The sequence below is a fragment of the Caloenas nicobarica genome, chromosome 1 (genome assembly GCF_036013445.1).
Source record: "Caloenas nicobarica isolate bCalNic1 chromosome 1, bCalNic1.hap1, whole genome shotgun sequence".
Lineage (NCBI taxonomy): Eukaryota > Metazoa > Chordata > Aves > Columbiformes > Columbidae > Caloenas > Caloenas nicobarica.
In genome coordinates this window covers 212,194,400-212,215,357 of record NC_088245.1, presented here as the reverse complement: position 1 = coordinate 212,215,357, position 20,958 = coordinate 212,194,400, and the positions used below count along the sequence as shown (strand labels likewise).

General features: G+C 49.9%; 2 protein-coding genes across 2 annotated transcripts in view; both read left to right on the top strand.

Annotated features, from left to right (window-relative positions):
- The window catches only part of CAPN5 (calpain 5), a 63,731-nt gene that overhangs the window by 23,211 nt on the left and 19,562 nt on the right, over window positions 1-20,958 (top strand). The window contains exon 3 of the mRNA XM_065632841.1: window positions 14,035-14,166. Within this exon, the coding sequence (XP_065488913.1) occupies window positions 14,035-14,166 (132 nt within the window). The remainder of the gene's footprint in view (window positions 1-14,034; window positions 14,167-20,958) is intronic.
- On the top strand, window positions 20,329-20,808 carry OMP (olfactory marker protein). Its single transcript, XM_065626773.1, has one exon. It carries the CDS (start codon window positions 20,329-20,331, stop codon window positions 20,806-20,808), a length of 480 nt encoding a protein of 159 aa, XP_065482845.1.

Here is a 20,958-nt window from a genome sequence, read left to right as displayed (position 1 = left end):
AGACCGTGTTCCTGTGTTTCCCTGCCCCACAGCAGCGTGTCACAGGGCCTTGCAGAAGCACCCAACGGTCTTCTCCGAGATGCAGAATGGTTGGGACCAGAGGTCCCAAAGGTGCTTGGAGGGGACCAGGGTGTGATGAACACGAGGGTTTCCAGGCAGGTTGTTGTCACGGTGACGGGGTGGCTCAAGGTGATATGTGGTGGTGGCTGAACCTGAGCTGCACCTCTACACTGTGAGTTCAAGCCTGGCTGGTTGCAACCACCACAGAAGCTCTCTTGGGTGAAGTCTATGCCCTCCCATCTCCAGGGAAAGAGTTTTGCCCTCCAACCCTGTTTCTCGGTATTTTTATGTCTTTGCTTGCAAGCACCGAGTTACCTCTGCAGGAATTGTCAAGGGAGGTTGTCACTGATTAAACAGCACAAAGGTAGATTCTTGCTAAATGGCAATATTATTTTATCTGTGTTCAGAAGCAATGTCATTTGGAGGGGAAAGTCTGAGAGCAAGAGCAGTTTTGGGTGAGACACAGAGTCCAGGTGTTTTGGGAAGGGTTGTGGGAAGCAGAAGGTCTCAAGGCAGTAGGACCATGGCATTTTCAGCCCTACCGTGGCACTGGGGAAAGATGCTCTCATCCACAGCCCTGTTTCATTTTGTTTTGTTTTTTCCCATCCAGACAAAAGAAATCTTGTTTTAGAAACTGAGAAAATACCATTTTTCAGTAACCGCTTCTGTGTTGGCCTGACTTATATCCAGCCTGACTTGTGTGTAAGGGTTTCATCCGTTATATCCATTGTCTCCTGAATTCAATGCTGTTGTGTTTGGAGGATGAGGAGATGTTGCAGGATGGGAGACCATCTTTCAGATCCCCTTCTCCTTGTGTTATTAAGCACTTAGCTCCTTGCACTTGCTGAGTGAGGGTTATACAATCAATCCCTGCGGGGTTTTTCCTGGAAGGAGAAAGGAGTCAATGAACTAATTCACTAAAAGCAGAACCGGCACTTGCCTGCCCACAAGTTTCTGCATTAAAAGGTCTTTTCCCCAGTGTACAGCGTGGGCTGGGAAGCTGCCAAAAACACAAAGGTGAAGATAATGGGGAAGGCAGAGGTTAGTTCTTGCAATTCTTTGCTCTGAGAGCTCATCTCGAGTCTTGCATCTGGGTAGGAACAACCCCAGGTTCCAGTATAAGTTGGGGAATGACCTGTTGGAGAGCAGTGTAGCGAAAGGGACCTGGGGGTCCAGGGGACAGCAGGGTGACCATGAGCCAGCACTGGGCCCTTGTGGCCAGGAAGGCCAATGGGACCTGGGGGGGATTAGAAGGGGGGTGGTCAGTAGGTCAGAGAGGTTCTCCTGCCCCTCTACTCTGCCCTGGTGAGACCTCATCTGGAATATCGTGTCCAGTTCTGGGCCCCTCAGTTCCAGCAGAACAGGGAACTGCTGGAGAGGGTCCAGCGCAGCCACGAAGATGCTGAAGGGAGTGGAGCATCTCCCGTGTGAGGAAAGGCTGAGGAGCTGGGGCTCTTGAGCTTGGAGGAGACTGAGAGGTGACCTCATTAATGTTTATAAATATGTAAAGGGTGAGTGTCAGGAGGATGGAGCCAGGCTCTTCTCGGTGACAACCAATGGTAAGACAAGGGGTAGTGGGTTCAAACTGGAACACAAGAGGTTCCACTTAAATTTGAGAAGAAACTTCTTCTCAGTGAGGGTGCCAGAGCCTGGCCCAGGCTGCCCAGGGAGGTTGTGGAGTCTCCTTCTCCGCAGACATTCCAACCCGCCTGGACACCTTCCTGTGTAACCTCATCTGGGTGTTCCTGCTCTGGCGGGGGGATTGCACTGGATGAGCTTTTGAGGTTCCTTCTAATCCCTGACATTCTGTGATTCTGTGATCTGAAACAAGCAATTAAAATGATAATGGTCATTGGGAGCAACAACCTTCTGGTGCCCCACCTGGACCTTCTTCTGCCAGAAATACGAACTCTGTCACCTGCACTCCAGAGATGTCTTTACTCAGCTCTTTGTAGCTTTTTGACCTCTTTACTCAGCTTTTCGTAGCTTTTTGAGCTGTCTCGCTCAGTTTTGGTCGTGCCCAAAGGAGCATTGATGCTGTGGCTCCTCTGTGCTGCCGGGTGGATGGAGGGACTTGTCTTCTCTGAGCACAGTCTGTCATCTCTGCGATCCATCTCGGAGACGGAGTCCTTCCAGACCTTTTGTGTGTCTCAGCTTAGGAATTTATGAGCCTCTCGCCTGTTAATTTATCTGCCGTTTTCTGTAAAGCCTGCAGCTGATTGCCAGTCTGGTCCCTCCTTGCCAGGAAAGGATTTGGTCACCATTTAATGCAATCTCTGAATTGACCTTTTTTTTTTTTTTTTTCCCCCACATTTTAAGCCATTCACAGGCTCCCCCCACCCCCCTTCCCCTCAAGGATGGAGAAGACAACTTTTGTTATTGTTTATGCTTGTTTTAAAAGGTCTCTCTTCTCATTAAATGTGATGCCGACCCTGAGTGTGTTCCAGCAGATCTCGCTGGATCCTCCCACAGCCCCAAGCTGCCGGACAAACACACTCTCCTCATTTACCCCAATTAGGATCCGGGGTGATAAACTGCTTGGCGTGAGTACCGCTCGCTGCAGGCTGTGATAAGAAATTAGCCAGCCCGTCTGCTCTGTCTTCAGCTTCAGAAGGACACGGCCTTAAATGCAAAACCAGCAGTAAAATCAGAGGATTAGATTAATCGCCTGCTTCTTAATGTCACTGCGCGTCGGTGTCTAGAAATTATTGTATGGATAATAGGAAAGATCATAATAGCAGAGGGTGTTGCAGAAAGGAGCCCTGGGCATCTGCTGTCATCTCTGGGCTCCATGGGAGGGAATGGTGTAAATTCTCCCAGATTTGGCTCTGGGGTGCCAGAGGGGCACATTCAGCCTGCAGAGCAGGTACAGAGCTGGTTATGCCCTGGACCAGCCATGACTTTTAATTTTGGTGCTGAATGGGAGATGCTGCACTGCCCGTGAGCTCTAATTTTTGCAGGGATGGGGTTTGGGAGTGGTTTGTCTGTGCTTGGTCCTGCTGAAAGAAGTGGTTTTGCCAAAATCCTTGCAAAGTCCCCTTGCAAAGACTCGATCAGGCACGGTGCTGCCTCTTGCAGCAAGAAAATAAAACATGGGGTGCGGCAAAACCGAGGGCAGAGTCCAGCTGCTGCAAGAAGTGGTTAGAGAAAGAAACAAATAGGAGGAAGCAACAGTGGGAGGATGAAAACCTGTGGCTGGAGCAGAAAAGGAGCTGTTTCCTTGATCTGGCGAATTTGAAGCCGGAGGGAACTGTTGTCAATGCATCATCAGCTGATTTCTGCATAACAAGAGGTCACGGCACTTCCTTGAATTAATTCCCTGTTGAACTAAACTTGACTCGCTTCCTCTAAGCACCATCCAGTTTTGTTTTTCCGGGAGAGGAAAATCCACCGCAGCTCTGGATCGCTTGCTCTAAAGACCATTCTCTGCCTCAGGATTTGCCTTTCTTGTGTGTGTGTGAATTGGCTTAGCTTCAGCGTACATCCCTTGGATCTTGTGTGCACGCTCACTCTCTTCTGCATTTCTGCTCCCTTTAAATATAAGATAACCCTGTAATGCATATGTAGTCGGGGCAGAGGGGTACCTGTGCCTGTAAAGAAATAGCTACGAACCCTCTCTCCATCATTTTTCCTTCTTGCTTTGCTCAGCAGAGCCTGGAGTACTGTCCAGTCCAGGAGCATCAATGGAATGATCTGAGATAAATAAATGCAGCTAATGTCTGTCTTTGTAAACACCCCAGGGCAAGGGCTTGTCCTTTCCTTGCTGCCAAACGACTGACACCGTCTGAATTACTTGTACTGAGCATTAAATTCTGTAAGTTGGCCCTTTTTAAAATAAAACCCCAACACAATTTGACAGTAAGCGGAATGGCACTGTTTCTCCTCTGATTTGTATATAATTTAACACAGAGATAGAGCAAATACTGCCGCAAAGCCCTGCAAAGATTAAAAACCTGTTTATGAGGCAGACTGAAATGTGCAGTGCAGGGAAGGGCAGTAGGGTGGGATTTTTGCCCTAAGTGGAGACACTTAGCCCAGTGCAATCATTTAGACCTGGGTCTGCTGAAACACCGTGCCATGGAAGGGGGTGAATTCCTTGGGATGGTGCTGCCCTGCTTGACCGTCCTACCCATGCTCGTGGCCATCTGTCCCCAACCTGCATGCTGTCTCGCTGCCATCTGCGGTTGTAGGGAACCGGTGCTCAGCTCCTTGCAGTGCCCCAGGCACCTCTATGGACAAGGCAGCCTTGAACTGGGGCTCTTGGAGGAGCAGAAGAGAATGAAAAGCATCCTGGAGAAAGGACAAAGCCTTCAGGTGTTGGCAGTGCCCTGCAGCTCAGAACAAGCGCTTGGGACTTGAGCTCACCAGGACCAATCCTGCACAGCGAGGTGCCAACCTGTGTGATCTGTTGGCCACCTCGCATCCTCATCTGGATGCTCATCTCTATGAAAACCCACCAACAGGTCCCTTTTAGGCTCTCCTTTGGCATGGGAAGCACAAGCAAAAGCAGCACCCCAGGGTGATGCTCTCATGGGAGTCTGACAAATGCTCTGGATTCACCTCCTTTTTGGCCCTGGCTTCTCAGGTGCCCTAAAGGAGATCAGAGCTTCAGCAGCTTCTCCCAGTCCCTGTGGGGCAGGGGCAAGCTGGCACCACTTCTCCACCCCTTGAGACTGGTGGTGTCTCCCTCAGACCTCACAAGAAGAGATGAGGTCATCAAGGGTGAGCTGAAGCATCTGTCCCCTTTGGGTGACAGCTGGGGCCAGCAGGAACTGTGTTGACCAACAAGGCAAGAGGCTGCAGCTTGGGAGGAGTGATGTCTGTGTTCACACAGAAATGAAACAAAAGCATCCCACATGTCTGATATTTCATAGCATCATAGAATCATTTTGGTTGGAAGAGACCCTCAAGATCATCAAGTCCAACTGTTAACCGAACCCTGGCACTGACCCATGTCCCTAAGAACCTCATCTATGTGTCTGTCCAACCCCTCCAGGGATGGTGACTCCAGCACTGCCCTGGGCAGCCTGTTCCAATGCCTCACAGCCCTTTGGGGAAGAAATTGTTCCCAACATCCAACCTCAACCTCCCCTGGCGCAACTTGAGGCCGTTTCCTCTGGTCCTGGCGCTTGTTCCTGGGGAGCAGAGCCCGACCCCCCCTGGCTCCAAGCTCCTTTCAGGCAGGTCAGAGATCAGAAGGTCTCCCCTCAGCTCCTGTTCTCCAGCTGAACCCCCAGCTCCCTCAGCCGCTCCCATCACACTTGTGCTCCAGCCCCTTCCCCAGCTCCGTTCCCTTCTCTCAACTCGCTCCAGCACCTCAAGGCCTTTCTTGGCATGAGGGGCCCAAAACTGCCCCCAGGATTCGCGGTTTGGCCTCCCCAGTGCCCAGCACAGGACGGTCACTGCCCTGGGCCTGCTGGCCACACCAGTGCTGGTCCCAGCCAGGATGCTGGTGGCCTCTTGGCCACCTGGGCACACGCTGGCTCATGTTCAGCCACTGTCAACCAACACTCCCAGGTCCTTTTCTGCTAGGCAGCTTTCTGGATCTTTGGGAAGAAACCACCACCCAGTGATGCGGTCCTCCCAGTTCCCCTCCAAGAAAGAAAAGGGTGGACAAACCATCTTAATGGAAAGTGGTCATGGGTGGTTAAAGCTTGACTGTGGTCTGATGCCAATACCACCGATAGAGTTATGTAAGAATTTATGTTGGAAAATGTAAACAGAGTGCTTATTTCCTGGAGAAACTGGCTAAAAGTCTAACCATAGACATTTTTACAACCCTTGTAAACCATGTAGTGAGTTCGTTTGGAGACCCTGTGCTACCCATTGTTGGGAGAGCTTGTGCATATGTATTTCTGTCTTGGAGCTGCCGCTGCTGTACCTGCATCATTGCAAACTGACAGCAAAGTGAGGATGAGCTGAAGGCTTTGAAGTCTCATCTGGAAATGCTGCATATTGCCTGTGTTACTGGAAAAGTCGAGCAGATCAGGAGGAAATCACCATAGGGGATGTTACCAAGGAGAGATGAAGCTTGCTTGTGTTTGACATCTCTGTGAACTCCTGCAGTTTCATGACTCAAGCCTATGGCCTCATGGGGAGATCCTTGCTGGTGTTAAATACAGGATTGATACTTTTTGGTTGGGCATCCACCCTTGGAGGTGCCAGACAGAACCAGTTAACCCTGGATGCCTACAGCCAACTCTGCTGCCAAGTTCCTCTCCACTCCCTTCTCTCAACAGTGGCAGGAACTGAACTTTTTCCTGGTGGCTGAATATTGAATCATTTTCTCTAAATAATGCTCCTTTTTGTCCCTTCTCCCAGCTAACAGAAGCTCATGAGTCCACATTTCTAGATGGTGGTTTTCTCATAAAGCGGGTTTCTCTGTTTGTAAAGCTACACCCAGGGTATGAATAACTAGAATAGGTGTGGGCCGGAAGTCATTTCTTTAAACAACTTAAACTCGTGATAACCTCTTCATCATCAGTGCATAGTCAGGGATTAATTTGGACTGTGGTGGGGTCAAGTCCTGGTCTTGGATTGTGGTGCCGCTGTGCTATAAATATGACACAATCACAAGCCAAAGGACGGTTCCTCACCCTGGGACAGTGCAGCTCAAGGGGGTGTGGGAGGTATCCCCGTGGAAAAGTAGTCAGGAGGTTTTGATCTGAGATAGGCACAGTGGAGGGCGGAGGTAATTTTCCTTTGCAGCTTCGTATTCTTTCTTTTCCCATCAATAACTTGGCTCTTAGGGTAATTAAAAAATGAAAAAAACAAAACAAAACAAAAAACCACAACCAAAAAAACAAACAAAGAACCCCACATGATTTAGATTCCTAAATCCTGTTTTAGAAAATTGGCTTTCAGTGAGACACAGGAACTGAGATTCAGGCAGGGTTCTGCAGGCACCAGTGCCAAACCTGGATTATGTCACTTGGAGGCAGAACCAACACAGCCGAGGTCATGGCCACACTAGCTCGCTCCAGGATTTCACAATAGCTCTGTGATGGGTGGGTGGTTTTGGACCATTTCTCCCAAAATACTGTGTTTTTTCACAGCAGGACTTAACTTGGGTAGGTTCCTCCCTTCCCACCAACACGTCCCCACCACTATGTCCTCCAGGGTGGGGACTGATGGCTCAAAAGTGGTGCAAGCTGTGGAACATCCTCATGGCTCATGCCTGTGGTTCATGGTCCCTCACTTGTACCCACATGACAGTGAACCTCCCCAAGAACAAGTTTGGGGCCTGATGCAGATGGTTTCGAGCCAAAGCAGTTCCTCTGTTTGAGGTTAGACCCCACAACTGGAAGTGCTGGTGCAACTGAGGTACCACAGTGAGAGGACAGGAATTGGAGGGTATGGTGTATTTTAAGCCCATGATGCTGCCAAACCAGAGTTGTTCCTCACCCTGCAAGTCCTTAGCACCATCCAAAGAGAGTTTGGTCCAAGGAGATCCATAGGAGAGCTCAAGACTGGGTTATGATGGAGGATGGGGGCATTTGCGAGAAGGTGGCCGGCAGCACTGTGGTGAATCAGAGGGTCGTACCTCTCATAGACTGTTAAAGTTAAAACACCCATGAGACCTTATTTTTTGTTTCTTCTCCTCCACCTCTCTGGTGGAGCTCCCTAGAGCCCATGCCTACATGTACTAAGATTTTAGGGAAGGAGATCCAGGTGGAACCATCTCTGAGAGCTGCTGTGTTTGTTCAGTGTCCTCTCCTTCAGGTCTCAAGAATGTAGTTGTGTGCACTCGTGAGGGTCAGGCTGGCTCGGGTGATGCAGCATGAAAAGGAACCTGGTGACATGGTTTCCACCAAGGAATGATGGCTCATGTGGTGGTCGGGCTGTGCTGGGACTTGAAATCGAGAGGGACCACCTCTGCCTCTGGATGGGGCAACCTGGGGCAGATCATCTCACTGGTCCAAGCATCCCACCCCCCCAGTTTGTCAGCGAGGCATGTGAAGACTTTCCTGCTGATCTGCAGATCTCAGGGCTGTCAGGATACAGGGAATAATTTTTCTTAGCAGCTCTGCAACCAGATGCATCAAAACAACTCGCTGTGGGAGAGGCAGTCCGGGGAGGGCTGCTTCTGATTGCGTGGAGATGCTAAAAGCTGGGCTGTGGTGGCCACTTGGCTTGGAAATCCTGGGCTGAGTAGTGGTGAGGCTCTCCAAGACCACATCCCTGGAGACCATGTGTGGGAGGAACGGGAATGGGAGGTCTGAGGTCTCTGCACTTGTTCCCGTCTCCTTCCCATCCTTATAATAGAATCACAGAACAGTTTGGGTTGGAAGGGACCTTCTAAGCTCATCCAGTGCCCCCCCTGCCACGAGCAGGGACATCTGCACCAGCTCAGGTTGCTCAGAGCCCCGTCCAGCCTGGCCTGGGATGTCTCCAGGGATGGTTCATCGACCACCTCTCTGGCCAACCTGGGACAGGCTCTCACCACCCTCAGTGTTAAAAAATTCTTCCTCATGTCTGGCCTTCTCCCTCTCCATCTGCTCCCAGGGAGGTGCAGAGCTCTCACGTCTCTCCACATCTCATTGCTTCAACAGAGATGTCTTTGGTGCCTTTGTACTTTGGATACCCGGAAGATAAAACCACAGAGGGACCTGTAAAGGCCACTAAGCCTGCAAATTGACCTTTAGATCTTGTTTTCCACTGCCCCTGCTCTTTCTAGTGGCAAAACAAATGGCACGGTGCAGTGCTGAGAGACACAAGCAGAGTCGTGGGGTTGGTGGGGAGTGTATTTTTGTCCTGCCTCCCTTTAAAAGCAAGTCCTGTTTGCTGTGGGTGGAGTGTCCAACGCCCTTTGCACGGTGTGGGAGCTGATAACTGATAAAAATGTGTACACATTGAGACACTCCGGGTGGATTAGCATTAGGGATGCCTGACTGAGGCAATAAAAACCACCACAGTTTCATAGGATGTAGATGTTACCAACCAAACCTCCCCTTCCATGTGTCTGAAGCCAGGCCACTGAGGATATGATTTTTAGCATGGCCTGTTGCATGGGACAAGGGGTGATGGTTTTAAATTAAAAGAGGTGAGATTCAGGCAATACACAAGGAAGAAATATTTTACACTGAGGGTGGTGAGAGCCTGTCCCAGGTTGGCCAGAGAGGTGGTGGATGAACCATCCCTGGAGACATCCCAGGCCAGGCTGGACGGGGCTCTGAGCAACCTGAGCTGGTGCAGATGTCCCTGCTCATGGCAGGGGGGACACTGGATGAGCTTTGAAGGTCCCTTCCAACCCAAGCTATTCTGCGATTCTATGATTCTATAATAATCCATCTGAAAACATGGACCCCTGGTTTTCTAAACTCACCCTATTTCCCTTCCTTTCTCTATGTCACCCTAGTGCAAATTTTTTAATTGCACTTTTTTGCAAAATCACATCCTGATGCAGGTACCTGCAGCAAGATGACAAAGGGACCTTTGTGCCAGCTGTGCCGCTGTTGCTCACTGTGCTTGGACGCCTCTTACTCCCTTGGCTGTGCGAGTGACATTTAAGACACAGAATCCTTTTGGTTCCCCATTGCCTGGGAAGGGGGAAGCGCAGCCGCGCTAATAGATTATCCTGCTGATTTTGCAAGTCTGAGTGAAAGCATTGTTCCTGAAAACAGCCAGGCTCTGCAATACAATTAAGACTAGTCTGCTCCTTGCAAAATCTTGTTAGCAAAAGTGGTCCTGGCATGCAGCAGATGTTGGATCTCACACGGTTATTTTCCTCCTCTTAGCTTTTGCCTTCCCGCAGCTGGCTTGACACGATCCAGATCCCCAGTGAATCTAAAGCTCAGAAATATGCTCTGGAAAACATTTATGGTAGGACAGTCACCAATTATAAAGCCAATTACAGGGTGATTTGCTCGTTCCTACCCTATGTGGAGTTGGACTAACTGGAGAAGACGAGGGTGATATTTCCTGGTTTAAATGCATTTGGAAGGAAATCGTGTGTGTTGAGGGAAAGAGGGTCAAAGGGGAGAGCAGAGGAAAAGCCCACGTACCTTTTGGTGGGAAGCAAAATTACACCATCAAGTGCAAGATAATTGCATTGATTTGGTCTCTTTTTCCTTAATGAACTTAAATAACCAGAGGGAGCAAACTGGCCCATTCTGGGCTCCTGTAAGCCAGACCTGGCACCTCTGCAATCAGCCTCTCATCGACAGGAGCCTCAAAGTCCTCTCCCAGCCCCAGCTCTGATTTCCACCTCTGTCCCACATTGCTTGCAGAAGGAAGGATGTGGGAAGGAACGTATGAATCACCAGAACTTTGAATCACTAGTTTGGCCCTGCCTTTGTTAGCAGGTTGTATCTTATCACAGGACTACCTGCACAGTCTTCCTCTAAGTGGTATTTTATTGCCTGGAGCTCAGTGGCCATTTCAGCAGGCAATTTTAAGGGATGGGGAGGGAGGGGCAAATAATCTCTGATGATGCTTAGTGTCCTTGGGATCATTCAACACAGGTTCTTCTTAGGGTTAAAGACGCATGGATGGCTCTCTTGGCCAAGGTGGAGTTAAGAGCAACACATGGAAGCCATAGCTTCCCTGCAGCCATAGCTTTTGGCTTTCCCCCTGCTCTTTCTTGCTGTTCATTAGACTAGGAGCAACCACAACCCAGGATCTGGCTGTGATGAGCTGAAGGACAGGATGGACTCACTGTTTGCTGAAGCCATGGGCTGGTTTGACCTGACTCTGGGGTGGCTGATGCCTGAACCCAGAAAGCCCTCAGGCTGTATGTGGGTTTGCAAGGTTGTGGGCTGCTGTCTTCTCTCTGGGTCATGGTACTGGGAGGGTGACATGACGTTTGCTTTTTGGAGAAGAGCCTGCCTGGGGAAATGTTATTGCTGATCCGGTTTCTGTCTGCTGCATGGGAAAGAGGGGAGGAAACCAAGGTGATGACCTTCTGTGATCAGAGCATCTCAGCTTTTCTCCTCCCCTTGCAGATACAAACCCCAGGCCCCGTAATTCAGTCTGACTGCAGAACAAGCTCGTTATCTCTTTCAGCTCTGTCTGCAGAAAAAGGAAGACTAAGTTCGAGGCTTTTCTTGGCTCTTTTTGACCTAGAGACCACTGGTTTTTAGTTCATCATCCATCTCTGCATGTGGGCCTGATTCTTCATGGCTTTGAGTGTGCTTTGCACCCTGAAGGTGCTGAATCACACGCCGGGGCCTCACTGTGCTTCATGCAATCATGGGGACATTGCAGCCTTGCTCCTACCTCGGTAGAAGCAGAGCACCCAGGGAATGGCATCCCTGCGGACTGAAGGCCACCCAGTCTAGACCAGGGCCAACAGGTGTGAGTGGGAGCTCAGCAGCTTTAGTGGGGACTGGAGAATCCGAGTAATTTAATATTGGGAAGCTCCAGTCTGAGGGATTTGGGAAACCTTCTCAGGAGGTTCTGCTGGGGAGACTGACCCACAAATTAGTCTGGTTCTTGATGGGATCAGCTCTGCAGCATCAGAGCAAGGAGGCAATTCTCTCTTCCCCTGTGTGAGTGCAGCAGAGGGCCATGAAGATCATTAAGGAACTGGAGCAACTGACACGAAGAGAGTCTGAGAGAGCTAGGACTTTTCAGTCTGGAGAAGAGAAGGCTCAGGAGGATCTTAATGATGTGCATAAATACCTGATGGTAGGGAATGAATAAGACAGAGCCAGACTTCTCAGTGGTGCCCAATGACAGGACAAGAGACAGTGAGCACAAATTTAAAAACAACAGGAAATTCCATTTATACGTTAGAAAAGTCTTTTTTACCATGGAGATGGACCAAACATTGGCAGAGGCTGCCCAGAGAGCTTGTGGAGTCTCCATCCCTGGAGATATTCAAAACCTGACCGAGCATGGTCCTGGGCAACCTGCTGTAGCTGACCCTGCTTTGAGTGGGTGGGATGGACTGGATGACCTCCAGAAGTTTCTTCTAACTACACTGATTTGATAATTCTGTGCTTAGGATCACTGGGAGTCCTCTGGGATTCATCTCAGTCATAGGGCTTGAGGGTGCTTGTGGTCCTTCTGCAGGGACCTCTCTGCTGTTCAGGGTTGACTCTTGGGAAGACTCACTGAGCATTTTGGGATATGCACAAGTTTTGTGCAGAGCTCACGTAGTGTTTCATTTCAGCCAGACCTGTATATCATGCTGGGCTGATCTTTGTGCAAACCATCTCTCCATCTCCAAGACCTGAAGCATCTCCAGGCATGCAAGATCCTGGGTCAAGGGGAAGGCTGTCACCTCTTGCCACAGCAGAGGATTGTGGCATTTAGCAACTTCCATGCTCCTAGGAAACTTCCAGTTCAGCTGCAAACTGCTGTGGGGTTTTGCACATTATAAGAGAAGGAGGTTAGAAAGTCCATGGGCTGCAAAGTTTTAGAGCAAGTGTTTGTGTTCAGCCATAGCCACACTGGACCAAGAGCACCTTGAAATGCCACATCCAAGTGTGAACCTGGATGGGAAACACCTACTGCAGCATCTGAGGAGCTGCCTGAAATAATCCTTCAGGCCCTGAGGGATTCATCTGCATTAGTGGAAAGAGAGGCTGAGTCAAAAAAGAAGTGTGTTTTGCAGAGGGATTGTGCCCTGGCATGTGCATTTCCAGATGTGGCACCATCGTTGCTGCCATGGGTCCAAGGCAGTAGGGTCTAATGAACTGCACCCCTCCTCTGTGCCAGGGCAGGCTGCTCTTTTGATGAGTACACAGGACTTCCCTCTATTAAAACAACAAACCACAGGGTCCGAATTTACAAACTCTTTCCTGGTGATGGGGAAATCACAGCTCACTGGCAGCTCTGCTCTCAAGAAAGGTCCCTGAGCATCTGACACCTTCTATCCTATGCTAGTTTCTGCCAAGCAGGCGATGATTTTCATTCTTTCATTTCTACGTAATACCAAGTGACTCCTTTTTTTTATACACTGCAGATTCACCCAAGTGTAGAAAGGGCAGCTGTGGTCCTCAAATGGGGCAAACACGCTGCCTCTGCCCCCCAGAGCAGGATCACTAAGAGCTGATTTTGCAGATGTCCCTGTCACCAACAGGCAGGATAGATGCATCCTTGCTGCTGGACACTTCCTCGGTGGTATGAAACAGGAGTGAAACCCTATTCGCTGCTCCTCTCCCACCCCTGCCTGCACTCAGTGATGCTGAGAAGCCTTTGGTGTCTGTTAACTTGCCTCCCTCTAGTGCTTATCCCAACCTCCTGCAACGCCTGCGGCTCGGAGGTGATTAGTCCTCTCCCTTGGGTTTGATCTCTGCCCAGTTTGTGTCTGAATGGAGCTCAGGTTATTTTTCAGGTGTATGGTTTTGGCTGGTTTTGGTGAGAATAGCAGGAGGTGCTTATGAAGCAGAGATTCCTTTTTCTCCCCGTGACGGGTGGTAAAACACTGGCCCAGGTTGGCCAGAGAGGTGGTGGATGCCCCATCCCTGGAGACATCCCAGGCCAGGCTGGACAGGGCTCTGAGCAACCTGAGCTGGTGCAGATGTCCCTGCTCATGGCAGGGGGGGCACTGGATGAGCTTGGAAGGTCCCTTCCAACCCAAACCATTCTGTGAATCTATAATTCTATGGGCAGGGGCAATGCAAGTCCTCCTGTGCAAAGTTTAGGGGGAACATGTTATTCTGGGTACAGCCAGCATGAAAAACTGAGAAGTGTGGGAGAAGAAGGAAAACCTGCTTTTTCTTTCCCCTCTTCGAATTAAACATGATAACAAAGGGGAAAAAATTATTTCAGACCCTTGTCAGTCTCATCCACTCCCAGCCTCCAGCTGGACATGACACTCCAAACTGGATGCATCAGGAGAAAAGATGAAAAAAAAAAAAAGCAATGTTTCACGTGATGCTTGCTTGACACCCTGCTACGTAAATGCTTTCTTATTCAGACTGTAAGTGGGAGTGGGAAGAAGACAGGGCAGCCTGGCAGGAGCCAGGCAGAGGAAAAGCAATGTTGTCTTAGATTCATAGAATCTGTTTTTCTCCTGTCCCACAGGAAATCTGTGATGATCCACATCTCTTCGTGGACGGGATCAGCTCCCATGACTTACACCAGGGCCAGGTTGGGAACTGCTGGTTCGTGGCTGCCTGCTCCTCCCTGGCGTCCCGAGAGTCTCTGTGGCAGAAGGTAAGTGGTTCCCCGCACCAGGGGAACACCTGTTCTCAACACCTTGGCTATGCGTTGTGTTTGTCCAGCTCAAAACCTGCTTATTTGGGGATAACTCATGTCCTGGAAAACTGTTCATGTGCAAAAACCTCCATTAAAGAACTATCTTTCAAGGGGAATTAGTCATCATGACTGCGGTCACATCAAACTCAAGCCAAACCCTTGGCCAGTCTCTCCTTAAACAAGTGGATCAAGTCCTTGTCCTGCCCTGTCCTCCAGATCTCAAATCTGATCCTCTCCAGTCCAAAAGAACCCAAAAAAACCAACAAGAAGAACAAAATTCAGGTTGGTCAGCTATAATGTTTGGCCTTGTTTCCCTAGTTCCCAGGGTATTTCCTCTCTTTGGATGCTCATAGAACCATAGAATGGTTTGTATTAGAAGGGACCTTCAAAGCTCATCCAGTGCCCCCCCTGCCATGAGCAGGGACATCTGCACCAGCTCAGGTTGCTCAGAGCCCCGTCCAGCCTGGCCTGGGATGTCTCCAGGGATGGGGCATCCACCACCTCTCTGGCCAACCTGGGCCAGTGTTTTACCACCCTCATTGTAAAAAAATTCTTCCTCATGTCTGGCCTGAATCTCCCCTCCGTTAGTTTAAAACCATCACCCCTTGTCCTATCGCAACAGGCCCTGCTCAAAAGTCTATCCCCATCTTTCTTATGGGCTCCTTTAAGTACAGAAAGGCTGCAATAAGGTCTCCCCAGAGCCTTCTCTTCTCCAGGCTGAACAGTGTGTGCCCACCTTGGCAATGAGACACCTTGCACTGGGGTAGGTGGGGTGATTTGGGGGTATTGGTATCTTTCCCAAGCCACTGCTTCCCCAAAGCATCCATCTCTGGCATGTTTCATGGCTGGATTACACCGTGTAGCAGTGCTCCTTTGAGTATGGGGTCCAAAGGGACTGTGTTGTGAGCCAGAAAGCCACCAAGGAGCTGCACCAGAGCAAGCTGTGTGAAAGATGCGTAGATGAGTTTCTTAGGGACATGGTTTAGTGGCACTGTTGGGTTAGCGGTTGGTCTCAATGATCTTGAGTGTCTTTTCCAACCAAAATTATTCTATCATTCTAAGGGGCTGCAGACCCAGCAAGCAACCACAGAGGTACAGGGGGCAAGAAGGTGTTCAGTGCCACATCTTTCAACAGTCTGTGCCCATCTCCACCACGTTCTTGGCTACAGAAGAAGTCAGTCCTGTCAAAGCCAAGGCAGGGGAGTTTCAGAGGCTGGTACAGGCATGCCTCATTGTAGGACAAGAGACCAGCAAGTTGCAAGCTCTTTTTCCTACTTTTTACTGGAAAAGGCAGCCACGAAAGTCCTACAGCGTTTGCAGACAGCATAATCTGCTTCACCCACAGCCTCCTATTGCAATGGAACCAAAAGGGGTCCCTCCAACCTTTGCATCTACTCTGTGTGCTGTTGTACTTCCACTCTCTGCTGCCTTTGGGTTTTGTGATCATAGAATCATAGAATCATTTTGGTTGGAAGAGACCCTCAAGATCATTGAGTCCAACCATTAACCTAACACCGGCACTAAGCCGTGTCCCTAAGAACCTCATCTATGATCATGAACACTAAGCTCATGAATTTGTGTTTGTTGCAGCATCCCCATTTTCTGTTAAAATCATGGTTTTTCATTCTGTTGGAACTGGATAGCTGTTGTTGGCTTCTGGATAAGCAGTAAGGTTTCCTCCCATCATGTCTGTGGTGACTGCTGTGTGTCTACAGGTGTGGTGCGAGGGGTTGTTTAGCTTGTTCCTCTGCATCGATGTCTCCCAAGGGCAAGTGAGCGAGTTATCTTCTCTCCTCACCATTCACTTCCAGCCCTGCCCTGGGAAATGCCATCTGAGCAGAAGCTGGGTCCCTTCGGATACCTCATTATTTCAGTTTGCCAATGGCATTGCTTTTCCTCCCTTGGCAGTTTGCCTGTGGGTGTTTGTGACTTCTCATTTTCCATGCCCTTGACTCTCAGAGGCTCTCCTTTACCTGCCTCCTCTTTCTTTCAGAAAGGTTTGTTTTGTGGCCAAAGCAAAAGCTGCAGCCCTCTCCCCAAGCCTTCTCTCCCAGTTTGTTGTGGTGTTCACTACAGGGCTCTGATCAGGCATGCTTCAGCACACCCCTGATTTTGGAGACTGACTTGGATGTGACCTTTGCTCTCCCTTGGCAAGGTGTTTTGAGGGCTTATGATGAATTGCAAGGAGTGAGTGTGGCTATAAACTGCAGCAGCAACTTTTAAAGCAAAATGGGAGATGTCATGTGCACAGATTAAACCCTTGGTCCAAAGAGACACCAGCTCTGCTGGATGTGGTGGGATTAGAGCATGGTCATAGAATCATAGAATGTCCTGAGCTGGAAGAGACCCACAAGAATCATTGAATCCAATTCCTGTCTCATCTAGAGAATCCCCACCCTCCACCTGCTGTCTGCCCTGTCCCCATGGGGACCCATCCAAGGAGCTCTGCTGACCCCCAATCTGGTATTAGACCTACCCTCTTCAGCTAACCCAGCTTATCCCTGTCTTAGCTGTTGGAAACCCATAGAATGTCCTGAGTTGGAAGGGACCCCCAAGGATCATCAAGTCCAACTCCTGTCCCTGCACAGGACAACCCCACAGGTCACACCGTGTGTCTGAGGACGTTGTCCAGTCTCTTCTTGAACACTGTCAGGCTTGAGGCTGTGACACCTCCTTGGGGAGCCTGTTCCAGTGTCCAGCACCCTCTGGGTGAAGAACCTTTTCCTGTGGTCCTTGCTGAAGATCCCAGAGTTTTTCATTGGCCCAGAAATAATGGGCCTCTTGGTCCTTGGTACAGTCGCACGTGCAATTGTAATAACATTCCTGGAGATACCTGTTGCTCCTTGGCCTTCAGGAATCTCCACACATAGGACTCAATGCCTGCAGGGCAAATCTCTACTCCTGACTGGTCAATAGCTGATGTAAGCAACAGCTAAATGGACAGACAAGGCAGCAAAACACTAGATTTTTAAAACTAGTTTAAAGACCCAGTTTTAGTGTCACTAGACACCAAAATGTCTCTGAGTCAGGGTCCAGGAGGAGCTGAAAGATGCTGATATGGGTTTTAGTATCACCGAAATATCAGTACAGGCATCTTGGCCCTAGTCTCCCACTGCTCCTAGCAAATGTAATCCTGATTTACACCAGGATGTAACGCAGGCTGTCTATGTCCCTTGATCCACTGCAAACAGTGAAACTGTCTCTCTCAAGTGTGAGGAGGGGGAATACCTTCAAGGGAAAAGGACAGGCCAGCCACATCCCTGTGTATCCCAAGAGATTATTTTATTCACACGCTTTCTTGTGCCTTGTCCTAAGGCTCCTTCCATGTCCCTTCTTCCCATTAAGCCTGTGGTGTTTGACTCACTGAGTGGGAATGGGCAGGCTGAAAGTTGCCTTAGAGGTGTTTTCTAATTTCACACATTTTTGGATGACCCTACATGGCTTTAGTTGTGCTCTGGCTCTATAACACCCTTTCTATGGCCCTTCAGAGGTGTCCAGCTCTTGTGAAAATAAATAAAGGCCTTGAAATGGGGGAGGAGGTTAAATAATTTCCAGCAGTGGTTGGAATGTGGTGGGTTGTGTGGATTTGTACCTGTGCTCCCACAGATTACATTGGTATTGCCCAACCAAGGGGTACAAAGGTGATGAGGGGTCTGGAGCATTTTTTTATGAGGAAAGACTAAGAGACCTGGGTCTGTTCAGCCTGGAGAAGAGAAGCTGAGATGGGACCTTATTTATGCTGATAAATATCTCCAGGGTGGGTGTCAAGAGGATGGACCAGACTCTGTTCAGTGGTGCCCAATGACAGGATGAGGTGCAAAGGGCACAGACCGAAACACAAGAGGTTCTGTCTGAATATGAGGAGAAACTTCTTTCCTTTGAGGTGCCAGAGCCCTGGACCAGGCTGCCCAGAGAGGTTGTGCAGTCTCCTTCTCTGGAGACATTCAAACCCAACTGCACACATTCCTGTGTGATCTGCTCTGGTGACCCTGCTTTAGCAGGTGGGTTGGACTGGATGATCTCCAGAGGTCCTTTCCAATTCAAACCATTCTGTGATTCTGTGAAATGAGGGACATGGACCATACTCTGAAGCCAAGTGGTTCACACAACCCTGCATCTCCACGACTTAGCCTTGTCTCCTTCCCCCTCAGTTGCTTCCAGAGCATAGGGCAGTCTTGGGTGGCATGCCATGAGCAGATGGCTCTGAGGGCACTGACCTCCCAAAGTCCATTTTGCATAGGTCTTCTACAACCTGGAGTTAGTTATTGCTCCCTGAGGAGACCCTGAAGGCTGATCTTGTATCTCAGCAGGGCAAGGAAGGAACACCACATGGTGCCTGAGGGCTGGACCTCACTGCTGTCCATTCATCGTCAGGTGCACAGTCATTGCTCCTTCTACTGCAATCACCTATAGGGGTAGAAGAAACAAGGTCCATGTGACATTGTCACATGTAGCTCAGCTCAAAAAGGTGCCCAGGGTTATCTGAAGGTATTTTTAACTCTTAAAACCCAAGGGTTGGATCAACAGTTGTTGCTAAAGGTGTTTTAAAGCTAGTAAACAAGTGAGGCAAGAGCTCAGAGAACAGCCAGAAGGGTCAGGTTTCCTCAGACCTCTCTTTTGTCCCTTCAAATGTGTCTGTGTAGTTCTTAGTTTTCTTGACTCTGTCCTCAGGGTCTTTAGGAGTAACATCAGGCTGGTTTACATGACTCCCCACAATGTCTAAAGCTTTGTGCTGAAACCCCTGCACTCTCAAAGTGTCCAAACCAGTGACTGCATCCCAAAGATACCATAGCACACTTGCAGGAGTTTGACCATTTCCATGGTGCACCTAAAACTGTGGCTATGGCTTAGCCGTTGTGTCGTTGGGCCACTTGGCAGAAGAGGTCATGGCTTGGCATGGCACCTCTCCTCAGGATCTGCAGCCTCATGGAGCCATCCAGCACCTTGCAAAGAGAAACATATTCACCACCGTCCCCCGTTATCCCATCCACTGTCTGGACAACCCACCAGCACAGCACCTCTGGATTCAATCATGCACAGCAATTGCTGAGGAATGAGGGGTCCCAGGTTGGGCGTGATGCTCTTGTTGGTGTTCATGTGGGCTCAGAGCATCCCTACAGTGCCCGGAAAGAGGTGGTTTGGATTACTTCTTCAGAAAAGGACACAGGTTCCTGAGGGACGAGTTGACTATGAGTCAAACATGTACTATTGCAGAGATGGAGGCCAAACTAATGCGAGTGCAACCAGCAGAGCGAGGGAAAATATTCTTTCCCTCTGTCTGGCATTTGTTCATCCCGATCTGGTCACTGTTTTGGGGTCCCCAGAAGAAGACAGTGGCAGACTGAAGCGAGCCTGATGGCAGCCACCAAGGTGGTCTGGAGCACAGGAGGTGCAAGGAGAGGCTGAGGGAGCTGGGTTTGTGTGGCCAGGAGGAATGAAGGTGAAGGGGGAGCTTGTTGCTATCTGTAGGTACCTAATGAGAGGTTGTGGACAAAATGGATCCAGAATTCTGCTGGGGATACACAGTCGCAGGACAAAAGACAAAAGAACACGCTCCAGCTTGTCTTCAGCATGAGCATGATCAGATACTGGAACAGGGGCTCAGAGAGGCTGTGGGATCTCCATCCATGGAGATACTCAAAGATGGACCAGACAAAGCCCCGAGCAACCTGATTTAACCTTGAAGTAACTTCTGCTTTGAGCAGCGGGCTGGATCAGACCCCTCCAGAGTCTCCTTCCAACCTGAATTATCCTGATCCTACACTCTGAGAAAGCCACTGCCACCCAGACCCACCAGGTGACATCCCCAGCTGCACGCCTTCGTTTTGGGATAACGAGCCGCAGTTGTCAGGGAGGTTGCCAGGGAAGCTGACATCAGACATCCCTTCCCTATAGATTATCGTGCACAGCAGCACCATCAGTTTCTCATCTGCAAACGAGACGAGAGGGCAACCAGAGGAAGCTCCGGAGGGTCTTTTGTGTCACTGGCCCGGGTTGCCTAGCACCTCTGGGACTGTGGAGAGGGGGCACCAGCTGGGGGCTTGGTAGCTTTTTGCCTCTGCGTGTCCTATTTGAGAGCCCAAACGTTGCTGAGGACGTAGCAGAGAAGCAACTGAGGCAATGGCAGCCGAGGCAGAGATGCTGGAGCTGCCCTTCATCTATGATGACCAGCTCACCCGCTGCATGCAGCTGCGATTCCAGAGCCTGCAGCAGAAAAACGTGAGGCCTCAGGACGGCGAGAAGCTGCTGCAGCCCAACGAGCACATCTACCGAGTGGATTTCATCCGGCAGCACAACCTGCGCTTCCTCCACTGGGACATCCAGCTAGAGAGACCTGGGAAGGTCACGGTGACCGGCACCTCCCAGCACTGGACTCCCGATCTCACCCACCTTATGAACCGGCAGCTGCTGGAGCCAGTGGGCATCTTCTGGAAGAAGCCAGGGGCCAAGGAGGTGGAGTGCAACGAGGCAGATGCCCAGGAATTTGGGGAGCGGATGGCTGAGTTAGCCCGGATCCGCAAGGTGATGTATTTCCTCCTCGCTTTCACCGATGGCCTCGAACCAGCTCAGCTAAAGGGCTCTGTTGTTTTTAAAGCCTGATCCCCTCTTCCTCAGCCCTTCTTGCTCCAGCTGTGCTTTTGTCTTCATTTTTCCTTCTCTCAGTTCAGTTCTTGGTTCATTTTTTTATGTGGTTTTGGTTTTTTTATGAGGGACAGCATCGTGAAAATGTGGAGGACAGCCCAGTGCTTC